Source organism: Phocoena phocoena, chromosome 16, assembly GCF_963924675.1.
Source record: "Phocoena phocoena chromosome 16, mPhoPho1.1, whole genome shotgun sequence".
NCBI lineage: Eukaryota > Metazoa > Chordata > Mammalia > Artiodactyla > Phocoenidae > Phocoena > Phocoena phocoena.
Window position 1 is genome coordinate 33,356,169 of NC_089234.1, and position 14,540 is coordinate 33,370,708.

Here is a 14,540-nt window from a genome sequence, read left to right on the forward strand (position 1 = left end):
TAATAACTAATATTTATTTCAACAGATTAAGTGTTAAAAGCCTAAAATACTAATGATGATGTTATCTCTCAGCAAATACAGGAGAAACAGAGGTGGGCTTTATTCCAACTTTTGGACCTTGTTATCTGAACCTTTATGGAAGCCCCAGAGAGTACACGGGATTCCCAGATCCCTATGATGAGCTAAATACTGGAAAGGTTAGTTCTTCAATTAAGGTTTGTTATTAATGAGCACCGATTAATGCGATTCCTTCTTCTAATGGTTATTAATCAAGTCTCATTTAGGGGACAGCCCCCCACCCCCAGAGACCCACCAGATGACTGATCAAGTGTTGAAGGATGGAAGTCTCATGCCCCTCAAGTCCTAGAATGCAAGAATAGGAAAGGATCCTGGAGATCATCTAATGTGGCAATTGCAAATGCATAGCATGGCCGTTCCCCCATCCTAGACTTAAGGCAGATGTCAGTAATCAATGTTGGCTCTTTCCAAAAAGCAAATGTGCTACCTCAGAATTCCATTCAATGCCATGTTCTAGGAATTTGCCAAAAGACTGGAGGTGACATGCTTGACATTGCTATCCCTGATCCGATCCAACCTCTTCATTTTATAGACAAGGACCTGGAGACCCAGAGATGGGAAGTGGTCGTTCCACCACATTAGAAGCCCAAGTACTGTCAGTTAGTTAGCTCCCAAAGCCCACCGAAAGAGCGAGGGTAGAGAGAAAGCCCTGGGGATGGGGGTGGGGGTGGAGTGGAAGCTTTCACTTCCTCTCCAGAGTGTTCTGTTGCCAACACTGCTTGGTATATTGGGAGGAGTAGCCACAATTAATACTCACACTCAGCCGCACCCAGAACATCTTCCTCTTTTGTTTCCTGGCTACTCTGAGACTTGCCCTGGTTGCCAACATGGCAGCCTCCCTTTTCTGAGGAAAGGAGCAAAGTTAGTGCAGATAAATGCAGAGCTGAAGTTGGGTGAGGGAGACTTCGAGCCCCTTCCACTCCCACCCCAGCATCTGGGAACCCTTTCTGGATCCGAGCATGACTCGAAAGCCCCTGACACCAGCCATGACTAAGATCCCTTTCGGCCCCGGCTCTCTTTGGGATCCTTCCTGAAGTCGTTGGCTCTTCTTTCAGATACCAAAGACCAGCTGAGAGAGTTGCTGACTGATTCATTTTGGGAAGGAGAAACTTAAAGTTGTAGCTGGATGAGCCCAAATAGAGGGACAGATCTTTTCACTGTTGTTCGTGCCTAGAAAACTAATGCTGTGCTATTGCCTTTCAGGGGGAAGGAGTGGCCTACAGAGGCAGAATCTTGGTTGAATTAAGCACTTTACTTGAAAAGACACCCCCAGATAAGAAGCTTGAGCCCATTTCAAATGATGACCTGCTGGTTGTTGAGGTAAACGTTGGAGTGTGGGCCGTGTGTGGTATGGAAGGGGTGTTACAGAGGGTTGGAGGTGGAATGGTTAGTGCTGGCCTGCCTGAGCCAGCAGGCCTGAAGGGGGCATCCAGGGACTGAAGGGTCGGCTGTGGCAGAGGTGGAGAGACGGGAGTCATAGCAAGTGCTGCTCCACACCCTCTTGGTCTATCTACCACAGCCCTGTGGGGGTGATGAGACTTGCTTTATCTTTGAGATGTTACTACCCTACTGAAAACCAGCAAGAGCGGTGATACCCCCAAATTTTGAATGGCCTGTTTGCTAACTGGGCTTGGGTGTGTCGTGGGGAGGAGGCCACAAGAGCCGTTCCAAATGATATAGCAGCCACCACTAGTCACTTCCATTTTCAGAAGTAATGGCCATATCTCAGGCTTCCCAGCATGTGAGGACGTGTTTATATTAATGCCCACGTTACAGCAGCTCTGAGACGCCACTCCTCCTCGAAGACAGGAAGTCTTCCAGGTTCACCTTACCAACTACTTCTTGTTCTTTATTTATTTTTTTAAATTTTTATTGAAGTATGGTTGATTTACAATGTCATGCTAGTTTTCAGGTGTACAGCACAGTTATTCAGTTATATATATATACATACACATACATATATGTATATATTCTTTTTCAGATTCTTTTCCCTTATAGGTTATTACAAAATATTGAGTATAGTTCCCTGTGCTATACAGTGGGTCCTTGTTTCTTTTTCTTTTTTTAAAATCAGCTCTTTCCCCACTATGGAGACAACTTATGCATAACATCCATGATTCTTATGGCAAAGAGCCACAGATGTAGTGTTTTCCTAGTAAATTCAAATGTCAGTGTAATTAATTCAAGGCAATAAATACAAAAAAAAGAATATTCTTATCATGAAACAGTTAAATGCTTAATTTTTTTCCCTTGTCAGTTAATTGACATCTGCAGTACAGATTCGTTAGCATGTGTGTTGCGTGTGATGGATAGCCCGATATTAAATTAACCTTGTCTCTGTTGTGCACTGAATTGTTTCTGGCACATCCTATACCATTATTATGACCGTTGTTTTTTCTTTTTGATAAATCATGATAGTTTATTTTACTTTTGAACTTTAAAAAAATTGACATGTGACATATAACATTGTGTAAATTTAAGGTGTACAGTGTGTTGATTTGGTGCATTTATACGTTGCAGTACGAATACCACCCTACTGTTAGCTAACACTTCTGTCACAGAACTATCACGTTTCGTGGTGAGAACTTTTAAGATCTAGTCTCTTAGCAACTTTAAAGTATTGATATAAAATACAGTATTATGGACTGTGACCGCAGTGATGTGCATTAGATTTCCAGAACTTACTCATCTTCTAATTGCAAGTCTGTACCCTTTGACCAGCATCTCCTCAATTCCCCCAACCCCTAGTAATGACCATTCTACTTTCTGCTTCTATGAATTCAGCTTTTTTAGATTCCACATATATGTGATATAACACAGTATTTATCTTTCTCAGTCTGACTTATCTCACTTAACATAATGCCCTCCAGGTCCATCCGTGTTGTCGGGCAAATAGAGGATTTCCTTCTTTCTTGTGGCTGAATAACACTCCCTTATTTTATATATAGACACATACATACCACCTCTTCTCCAGCTATTTCTAAGAATCCTGGGTTGGTCCTTACATGTTCCAGAAATCTGAATTGTTTGCCAGCTAACTGATGCCCCCCTGCCTATGGCCTCTCCTTGCAGGTTCCCCCACCCCATCCTACCCCTCTCCCCTGCCCAAAAGGCTTCCTCAGGCTGCTGCCCTCCCCTTACTTACCCTGCACTCCAAGAAGGGTTCATGTTGTAGGATCATGCAGTGTAAATGAATATTGGTTTGTTTTTTACTTGTTAAAGAGACACTGAGTCAAAAGCAACAGGTTTGTCCAGTCAGCAGGGTCCTGGCCTGAGTCTATCCACTCCACAGCACCATCACCTCTGAAGTCCAGGAATCATAATAGATCTGAAGGACAAGTTAAGAAAAAGGGAAAAGAGGAGCAGGTAGGGGGAGAGGTGGAGTAGCTTACGTACTATTTACTGCCAGGATCATGCCAGAGAAGGGCTAGAAACCACCCAAAGGCCTCCATGGAAACGCATGGGTCGTTCTGGCCTTGAGTAGTTACCGATGGCTCTTGAAGATTCAGTTGGAATTGCGGTTAGGCAGAAATGTTGTGGTTTCTCAGCAATCGCATTGCCTCCTTGTTCCATCACCAGAACACAATTTAAGTCCACGACCCTTCTCTTTGCTCTAAACATTAATAATACAGTGGAGAAGGGGAAGGGAAAGGAAGAAGCCCCGCAAAGTGTAAAGGAAAAGCTCTTTGGCTACTAGAATGCAAAACCAAATTAGTTTTCTTTACTCCAAATAATTAAACACATACAGGTAAAGAAGCTTATGTCGTAAAGTTAATTAAAATAAAAGCAAAATACAGAAACAAAGAACCAATGATATTTACTGCCCACGGTATATGTCAACAATATGAAAGAATAGCTTTTTAAAACTGAAATACAAAACTGAATTAGTTTTCTTTGCTCCAAATAATTAAACCCAGAATGGTTTGTGTCACAAATGTAATAATAAAAACAGAAATGAATTATATAAACCAAAACCCCAACAAAATTAAAAAGCAGGAAAGGAGCTGAGATGCCGAGGGTAAACCCACAGTTCAAGCAACCAGGAGTCCAGGAAGAGAGTGAGATGAGCGGATTCGTGCAGCTGCTGAGAGGATTTCGTGAGAGTGGCCAGTCTAGAAGGTGATCATGACCCTTGCCCAACTTAAAAAGATCCCGTGACCCGGTCATATGCAAGTAATGAAACTTCCTGGTAAAGTTGAAGAGGTTTCGACAAAAGGGCAACTTGGTCCTTGTGAAATAATAGAATATATATTTCTGTCTCTGGTTCCTGGCACAGAGCTCCTAAAACCCCTGTAATTTCCTAAGTGATAAGAGCACTTGTGAGCATCTTTTGTTCTAATATTTGGTCTTTGACCCTGGTTCCTGACACAGAGCTCCTAAGTCCCTTAGCTTTCCTGGGTGATAAGAAAGTCTTTTGTTCTAATGAGGTGACTTGGTGGACTCCGGGATGGGGGCAGGTCACCAAGCCATGATTAGAAGCTGGAACTTTCAGCCCAACCCCCCATTGTTCTTCAGAGAGGGGCTGGAAATTGGGTTAATGGTTGATCATGCCTACATGATAAAAGCCTCATAGAATCCCCAAGTTATGGGTTTCAGGGAGCTTCCGGGTTGGTGAACTCATGGAAGTACTGGGAGAGTGGTGTGTGCGGAGAGAGCGTGGAAGCTCTGCGCCTCTTCCCACAAACCTTGCCCTATGCATCTCTTCCATCTGGATGTTCATCTGCATCCTTTATCATATCCTTTTATATTAACCCATAAACAGTAAGTAAACTGTTTTCCTGAGTTTTATGAGCTGCTCTAGCAAATTAACCTGAAGAGGGGATTGGGGGAACCTCCAATTTATGGCTAATGGGTCAAAAGGGCAGGTGAAGTGGGTAGGGCAGTTTTGTGGGACTGAGCCCTTAACCTGTGGGATCTGATATTATCTCCAGGTGGACAGTGTCAAAACTGAGTTAAATTGTAGGATACCTGGCTGGTGTGGCAGAATTGCTCAGTGTGGGAATATCCTCCCCACATCTGGCATCAGAAGTATTGACAGTGTGATCGTAGTGTGAGAGTTAAGGAGACACACAGGAGGAAGAGTGAGTTTTTCCCTACTCAGTTGCCAAAGAGCCCAAAGCTCCCCCATGTCCCTAGAGCAGAAGTCAACCTGGTGCTCCAGATGAGCTTGGTTAAGAGACCCCGTGAGAGATACAGCAGGGTTCAGCCTGGGTGCTTTGCTAAGGAATCAGGCAGGTAGAAGAAGATCAGCTGTTGCAACCCCAGGCTTAGAGCTCCCATTGGTCTGGCCCACGTTAAGTGTCAATAAATATTGCTTGAAACAACACATTGAGATTCATCCGTCAGCTCCTTTAGACCAAAGGTGGCAAGTTGGGCAGTTTTCCTTGGCACAGTTTCCTTGTCATTGACCCTTAATGTCCCTGCCTCCTGGGCCCACGGCCACTTTTATAAGCTGTTACTTGCTACCTCTTATCAGTATTCTGCTTGACAAAACTCACCCCCTTCCCCAAATTTATCGATACTTCTGAAACTCTCCCTTATACCACCTACACCTACAACTTGCACTGGTCACTGAGGATCAGAAAGAGAGCCCCAAGGCCCTGCAAAGTTAAAGAAACATCCATCAATGGATGGGTTGAATTATAGTTCAGTAGACTATAATTTATATTCTTCAGCTTACCCTGTTGTACGCGGTTTTGCCCCAAGACTACTAAGTTGGGGGTGGGGGGTGGGAGCTGAGGCTGCAGAGTGCTCTAAACAGTGTTGCTAAGTTACTTCTCGCCACCTCTTTGTGCTTGAGGGCACAGGGGAAGTAGGAAAGGGCTGGGGAAGGGCAGAATTCTCAGCTTCACTATTACTCCAGGCTCATGGGGCTCTGGGGCAGGTGAGCAGATGGTAGGGGCGCCCCGTGGATTTTGACCTACAAAGTGGTCCAGGGAGCTGCTCCATCTCGAGTGGCTTGCCCACAGTGTGAGCCCACTCTGTTAGGAGTTGTGCTGGCCAGAAACACCACTTATTATCTTAGAGCTCAGACCCTCCAGGGTGAGGGTCCTGTCAGGGCTTCTGCGGGTGACTGTGAGTTCTGCGTGGGGAAATCCAGGGAGATCTAATGGAACCCTGGCCATGTGGAGGTGTGCAGGGCAGAGCCAGCCCGGCCAGAGGCGGTATCCCCGCCTTTCTGCAGCACCTCTTGACGTGCCTTCGTTCTTTTCTGCAGTAACAGGCAGCTCTGGCTTAAATACTCTTCGTATTTTCTGGGCCCTGACTTAGGCCCCAAATTACGTTTCATATTTTTGCTCCTTCCCTTCTCTGATATCATCCTAGATGGTTTACAAAGAAGTTACGCTGTATATATAAGGTCTGATTAATACAAATAACTTCCTACTTTGTAATTTTCATGCAGTAATTTAAACCAAACCTCAAATTTCCACAGCATTTCTGAACCATGGATAGTTCAGGGGGCTTAGTTGTGGGTAGTTAAGGGGACTCCTGACAAGTGACAAAAGTCCCTCAAGCCCCTCTCTACCAAAGTGACAGCAGACTAAGGTAGGGAAGTTTTTCAAATTGAAATGCCCAGGCAGAATCTCCGGAAGATGGGGCCCAGATATAAATATATATATATAAATATATATAAATATATAAAAGCTCTTTGGGTGATCCAATTTGCAGCTAAGGTTGCAAATCAGTATTTTAGAAAGTCTTTCAAAAAAGATTGACACTCAGGTGTTTCTAATGAAATCCTATGGGAGGTTTCAATTGTACTATGTCAAGAATTTCTTTAACTAAAATGGAGATTTTGTAATAGTGGGATATCCCAAGGTATTTTTTTTATCGAAGTATAGTTGATTTACAGTGTTGTGTTAATTTTTGCTGTACAGCAAAGTGATTTAGTTATGTATATATATTCATTTTAATATTCTTTTCCATTATGGTTTATCATAGGGTACTGAATATACTTCTCTGTGCTATACAGTAGGACATACATTTATGTCATTTATCCATTCCATATATAATAGTTTATATCTGCTAAACCCAATCTCCCACTCCTTCATCTCCCAACCCCCTACCCCTTGGCAACCACAAGTCTGTTCTCTATGTCCATGAGTCTGTTCCTGTTTCGTAGATAGGTTCATTTGCATCATATTTTACATTCCGCATATAAGTGATATCATATCGTATTTGTCTTTCTTTTTCTGACTTCACTTAGTATGATAATCTCTAGTTGCATCCATGTTGTTGCAAATGGCATTATTTCGGGGTCTTTTTATGGTTGAGTAGTATTCCTTTGTATATATGTACCACATCTTTTTTATCCATTCATCTGTTGATGGACATTTAGGCTGTTTCCACGTCTTGGCTATTGTGAATAGTGCTGCTATGAACATAGGGGAGCATGTATCTTTTTGGATTAGAGTTTTTTCTGGATATATGCCCAGGAGTGGGATTGCTGGATCATATGGCAATTCTATTTTTAGTTTTCTGAGGAACCTCTATACTGTTTTCCATAGTGCCTCTACCAACTTACTTTCTCACCAACAGTGTAGGAGGGTTCCCTTTTCTCCACATCCTCTCCAGCATTTATTATTTGTAGAGTTTTTAATGATGGCCATTCTGACCAGTGTGAGGTGGTACTTCATTGTAGTTTTGATTTGCATTTCTCTAATAATTAGCAAATTTGAGCATCTTTTCATATGCCTATTGGCCATTTGTATTTCTTCTTTGGAAATGTCTATTTGGGTCTTCTGCCCATTTTTCGATTGGGTTGTTTGCTTTTTTGTTGAGTTGTATGAGCTGTTTGTATATTTTGTAAATTAGGCCCTTGTCAATTGCATCATTTACAGATATTTTTCTCCCATTCTGTAGGTTGTCTTTTCTTTTTTCTTTCTTTCTTTTTTTTTATGGTTTCCTTTGGTGTGCAAAAGCTTGTAAAGCTTTGATTAGGTCCCATTTGTTTATTTTCATTTTTATTTCTATTGCCTTGGGAGACTGACCTAAGAAAACATTGGTATGACTTATGTCAGAGAATGTTTAGGATCTGCTCTTTTTCTTTTGCCCATGCTGTGTGGCTTGCAGGATCTTAGTTCCCTGACCAGGGATCAAACCCATGCCCCTTGCAATGGAAGCGTGGAGTACTAACCACTGGGATTCCAGGGAGTTCCCTAGGATCTCTTCTAGGAGTTTTATGGTGTCATGTCTTATATTTAAGTCTTTAAACTATTTTGAGTTTATTTTTGTGTATGGTGAGAGGGTGTGTTCTAACTTCATTGATTTACATGCGGCCGTCCAACTTTCCCAACACCACTTGCTGAAGAGACTTCTTCCCATTGTATATTCTTGCCTCCTGTGTCAAAGATTAATTGACCAAAGGTATGTGAGTTTATTTCTGGGCTCTCTATTCTGTTGTTTTTTTTTTTTTTTTTTTTTGCGCTATGTGGGCCTCTCACTGTTGCGGAGCACAGGCTCCGGATGCGCAGGCTCAGCCGCTCTGCGGCATGTGGGATCTTCCCAGACCAGGGCACGAACCCATGTCCCCTGCATCGGCAGGCAGACTCTCAACCACTGCGCCACCAGGGAAGCCCTGGGCTCTCTATTCTGTTCCATTGATCCATGTCTGTTTTTGTGCCAATACCATGCTGTTTTGATTACTGTAGCTTTGTAGTATTGTCTGAAGTCTGGGAGGGTTATGCCTCCTGCTTTGTTCTTTTTCTTCAGGATTGCTTTGGCAATTCTGAGTCTTCTATGGTTCCATATAAATTTTATGATTATTCTAGTTCTGTGAAAATTGTCCTGGGTAATTTGATAGGGATTGCATTAAATCTGTAGGTTGCTTTGCATAGTATGGACATTTTAACAATATTAATTCTTCCAACCCAACAGCATGGGATATCTTTCCATTTCTTTGAATCATCTTCAATTTCCTTTATTAATGTTGGGTTTTTTTTAATAAATTATTTTTTATTTTTGGCTGTGTTGGGTCTTCGTTGATGCATGCGGGCTTTCTCTAGTTGCAACAAGCAGGGGCTACTCTTCGTTGCGGTGCACGGGCTTCTCATTGAGGTGGCTTGCTGTGGAGCACAGGCTCTAGGAGTGTGGGCTTCGGTAGTTGTGGCATGTGGGCTCAGTAGCTGTGGCTCACAGGCTCTAGAGTGCAGGCTCAGTAGTTGCAGCACACGGGCTTAATTGTTCCGTGGCATGTGAGATCTTCCTGGACCCGGGCTTGAACCCATGTCCCCTGAGTTGGCAGGTGGATTCTTTTTTTTTTTTTTTTTTTTTTTTTAAATGCGTTACGCGGGCCTCTCACTGTTGTGGCCTCTCCCATTGCGGAGGACAGGCTCCGGACGCGCAGGCTCAGCGGCCATGGCTCACGGGCCCAGCCGCTCCGCGGCATGTGGGATCCTCCCAGACCGGGGCACGAACCCGCGTCCCCTGCATCGGCAGGCGGACTCTCAACCACTGCGCCACCAGGGAAGCCCGGCAGGTGGATTCTTAACCACTGCACCACCAGGGAAGTCCCTATTAATGTTTAATAGTTCTCAGCATATAAGTCTTTCATCTCCTTGGTCAGGTTTATTCTTAAGCATTTTATTTTGGGGGGGGTGCGATTTTGAAAAGTATTGTTTTTTACATTCCCTTTCTGAGATGTCATTCTCAGTGTAAAAAAATGCAACCGATTTCTGTATGTTAATCTTATATCCTGCTACCTTGCTGAACTTGTTTGTCAGTTCTGGTAGTTTTTATGTGGAGTCCTTAGGGTTGTCTATATATAGAATAATGTCATCTGCATATAATAACACTTTTACCTCTTCCCTTCCAATTTGGATACCTTTTGTTTCTTTTTCTATCTGATTGCTATGGCTAGGACTTCAAATACTATGTTGAATAGAAGAGGTGAGAGTGGGCATCCTTGTCTTGTTCCAAATTTTAGTGGGAAGGCTTTCAGCATTTCACTGTTGAGTATTATATTGGCTGTGGGTTTGTCATAAATAGCTTTTATTATGGTGAGATATGTTCCCTCTATACCCACTTTGGCAAGAGTTTTTTTTATCGTGAATGGATGTTGAATTTTGTCAAATGCTTTTTCTTCATCTATTGAGATGATCATGTGGTTTTTGTCTTTTCTTTTGTTTATGTGGTATATCACATTGATTGATTTGCATATGTTGAACCATCCATGTGAACTTAGGATGAATCCCATTTGGTTGTGGTGTTTGATCTTTTTTATGTGTTGTTGGATTTGGTTTGCTAATACATTGTTGAGAATTTTTGCATCTATATGCATCAAAGATATTGGCCTGTAATTTTCTTTTTTGGTGGTATCTTTGTCTGGTTTTGGTGTCAGGGTGGTGTTGGCTTCATAGAATGTCTTTGGGGGTATCCTCTCCTCTTCAGTTTTTTGGAAGAATTTGAGAAGGATTGGTTTAAGTTCTTCTTTGTATGTTTGGTAGAATTCACCTGTGAAGCCCTCTTGGACTTCACAGGGACTTCGCACTTTGTAGGGAGTTATTTTTAAATTACAGATTCTGTTTCACCTCTAGTGATCTGTTCAGATTATCTATTTCTTCTTGATACAGTTTTGGTGGGCTGTATGTTTCTAGAAACTTGTCCGTTTCTTCCGGGTTGTTGAATTTGTTGGCATATAATTGTTCATAGTATTCCCTTATGGTTTTTTGTATTTCTGCAGTATTGGTTGTTATGTCTCCTTTTCCATTTCTTATTTTATTTGAGTTCTCTCTCTTTTCTTCTTGGTGAGCCTGGCCAGAGGTATGTCAATCTTGTTTACCCTTTCAAAGAATCAGCTCTTGGTTTTATTGATTTTTTTCTATTGTTATTTTAATCTCTGTTTTAGGGATCTTAGGCTAGGGAGTGCAGAGTGATGGCACTGACTGCCTGTGCAGGTCTCTCTCCATTCTAGCTGCTGCAAACCAGTTGCTGCATTCCCCTCTGAGGCTCCAAAGCTCCTCCTCTGTCCCAGCTGATCTCTTCACTGGTGAGGGGACTTCCCAGGGTGCAGGAACATTGCCTCTTTCACAGCTCCCTGCCAAGGGTGCAGGTCCCATCCCAATTCCTTTCTCACTTTCTTTCTTTTTTCTTTTGTCCTACCTGGTTACATGGAGATTTTCTTGCCCTTTCAGAGGTCTAAGGTCTTCTGCCAGCATTCAGTAGATATTCTGTTAGAATTGTTCCATATGTAGATGTATTTCTGATGCATTTGTGGGAGGCAGTGAGCTTCATGTCCTACTCCTCCACCATCTTGATCTCTCTCCCCAAGGTTCTTTGAGACAGGGGTCCCCAACCCCCGGGCCACGGACCAGTACCGGGCCGCACAGCAGGAGGTGAGCGGCAGGTGAGCAAAGCTTCATCTGCTGCTCCCCATTGCTCACATTACCACCTGAACCATCCGTGTCCCCCTCCCGCCCCGTCCGTGGAAAAATTGTCTTCCACAAAACCGGTCCCTGGTACCAAAAAGGTTGGGGACCGCTGCTTTAAGACAGCAAACTGCAGTCACTGTCAGATGTTCTTAAAATGGTCCTCAGGAAGTTTAAAATAGAATTACCAGATGATCCAGCAATTCACTGCTGGGTATATACCCAAGAGAATTTAAAGCGGGGACTCAAATGGATATCTGTACAGTCATGATCATAGCAGCAGCATTCACAATAGCCAAAATGTGGAAGCAACCATGAATCCACTGATCTTTTGAATGGATGAACAAAAATATAGTATATACACACTGTTAATTAAACAAGGAGGCCATTAGACGGTGGTGGCTCTAAAGTCTTGGCAGCCTACGTGAGCAACCAAAACCTAGGCCTGGCAATATCTCAAGATTAAGAAATCAAAAGCAAAGGACAGGGCTTCCCTGGTGGCGCAGTGGTTGAGAGTCCGCCTGCCGATGCGGGGGACGCGGGTTCGTGCCCCGGTCCGGGAGGATCCCACATGCCGCAGAGTGGCTGGGCCCGTGAGCCATGGCCGCTGGGCCTGCGCGTCCGGGGCCTGTACTCCGCAGCGGGAGAGGCCGCAGCAGTGAGAGGCCCGTGTACCGCAAAAAAAAAAAAAAAAAAAAAAAAAAAGCAAAGGACAACAAATCACAAATAGCCAAGTGAACTTTCCCAAATAATGCCACCACTTAAGCCATAGCCAAATAATCTCCTTGTCTTCCTTCTGGCTGTACTCTATAAAAAGAGCACTTCCACTTAGAATCTAAGTGGAAGTGCTTAGAATCTAAAAAACAAAACAAGTGAACAAACATAACGAAACAGAAACAGACTCACAGATACAGAGAACAAACTGGTTGGTTGCCAGAGGGGAGGGGTATGGGGGGATGGGTGAAAAGGTGAAGGAGATTAAGAGCTACAAATTTCCAGTTATAAAATAAATGTCACAGGGATGTAATGTACAGCATAGGGAATATAGTCAATAATATTGTAATAACTTTATGGTAATTAGATCATTTTGTAAGGTATAAAAATATCAAATCACTAGGTTGTACACTGGAAACTAATAAAATATTGTAAGTTAATTATACTTCAATAAAAAAATTTTTAAATACAAAATAAATTTTAAAAAGAAAGGAACAATGTTTGATCTCTATTTCAGAAAAATAAGTGTACCTAATTTCATTTATTTTTAAATCTGACAGTAAAAGTCTTTTATTTATTTTTTTTTCAATTGAAATATAGTTCATTTACAGTGTTGTGTTAGTTTCTGGTGAACAGCAAAGTGATTCAGTTATACGTATCTTTTTCTTATTCTTTTCCATTATGGTTTATTATAGGATATTGAATATAGTTCCCTGTGCTATACAGTAGGACCTTGTTGTTTATCTATTTTGTATATAGTAGTTTGTATATGCTTATCTCAAACTCCTAACTTATCCCCCCTCCCCTTTCCCCTTTGGTAACCATAAGTTTGTTTTCTATGTCTGTGAGTCTGTTTCTGCTTTGTAAATAAGTTCATTTGTATCATATTTTAGATGCCACATATAAGTGTTATATGATATTTGTCTTTCTCTTTTTGACTTGCTTCACTTAGTATGCTAATCTCTAGTTGCATCCATGTTGCTGCAAATGGCGTTATTTCATTCTTTTTTATGGCTGAGTAGTAGTATTTTATGGCTATGGTGTATATATGTACCACATCTTTATCCATTCATCCGTTGATGGACACTTAGGTTGCTCATGTCTTGGCTATTGTAAACGGTGCTGCTGTGAACATTGGTGTGCGTGTATCTTTTTGAATTAGAGTTTTCTCCGGATATATGACAGAGTGGGATTGCTGGATCATATGGCAACGCTTTTTTTTTTTAGTTTTTTGAGGAATCTCCATACTGTTTTCCATAATGGGCGTACCAATTTACATTCCCTCCAACAGTGTAGGAGGGTTCCCTTTGCTCTATACCCTCTTTGGCATTTACTATTTGTAGAGTTTTTAATGATAGCCATTTTGACCAGTGTGAGGTGATATGTCATGGTAGTTTTGATTTGCATTTCTCTAATAATTAGCAATTTGAGCATCTTTTCGTGTGCCTATTGGCCATCTGTACGTCTTCTTTGGAGAAATGTCTATTTAGGTCTTCTGCCCATTTTTGGATTGGGTTGTATGAACTGTTTGTATAGTTTGGAAATTAAGCCCTTGTCAGTTGCATTACTTGCAGATATTTTCTCCCAGTCTATAGGTTGTCTTTTTGTTTTGTTTATGGTTTCCTTTGCTGTAAGCTTGTAAGTTTAATTAGGTCTCATTTGTTTATTTTTGCTTTTATTTCTATTGCCTTGGGAGACTGACCTAAGAAAATGTTGCTAGGATTTATGTCGGAGGATGTTTTGCGTATGTTCTTTTCTAGAAGTGTTATGGTGTCATTTCTTATATTTAAGTCTTTAAGCCATTTTGAGTTTATTTTTGTGTATGGTGTGAGGATGTGTTCTAACTTCATTGATTTACATGTGGCTGTCCAGCTTTCCCAACACCACTTGCTGAAGAGACTCTGACAGTAAAAGTCATTTATTTCCTTAATAAATTTATTTATTTTTGGCTGCGTTGGGTCTTCATTGCTGTGCGTGGGCTCTTCGCTAGTTGTGGCAAGCAGGGGCTACTCTTCGTTGTGGTGCACGGGCTTCTCTTTGTGGTGGCTTCTCTCGTTGCGGAGCACGGGCTCTAGGCACATGGGCTTCAGTAGTTGTGGTGCGCGGGCTCGGTAGTTGTGGCTCACAGGCTCTAGAGTACAGGCTCAGTAGTTGTGGCACACAGGCTTAGTTGCTCTGCGGCATATGGGATCTTCTCTGACCAGGGCTCGAACCCGTGTCCCCTACACTGACAGGTGGGTTCTTTTTTTTTTTTTTTTTTTTTTTTTTTTGCGATACGCGGGCCTCTCACTGCTGCGGCCTCTCCCGCTGCGGAGCACAGGCTCCGGACGCGCAGGCTCAGCGGCCATGGCTCACGGGCCCAGCCGCTGCCGCGGCATGTGG

The 14,540-nt window shown here is 42.5% G+C and overlaps 1 protein-coding gene across 2 annotated transcripts in view; it reads left to right on the forward strand.

Annotated features, from left to right (window-relative positions):
• MYOF (myoferlin) overlaps window positions 1-14,540 on the forward strand; it is a 157,710-nt gene that overhangs the window by 73,641 nt on the left and 69,529 nt on the right. For both annotated transcript variants that reach the window (XM_065893870.1, XM_065893871.1), the window contains 2 exons: window positions 73-197; window positions 1,282-1,398. In XM_065893870.1, coding sequence (XP_065749942.1) covers window positions 73-197; window positions 1,282-1,398 — 242 coding nt within the window. The remainder of the gene's footprint in view (window positions 1-72; window positions 198-1,281; window positions 1,399-14,540) is intronic.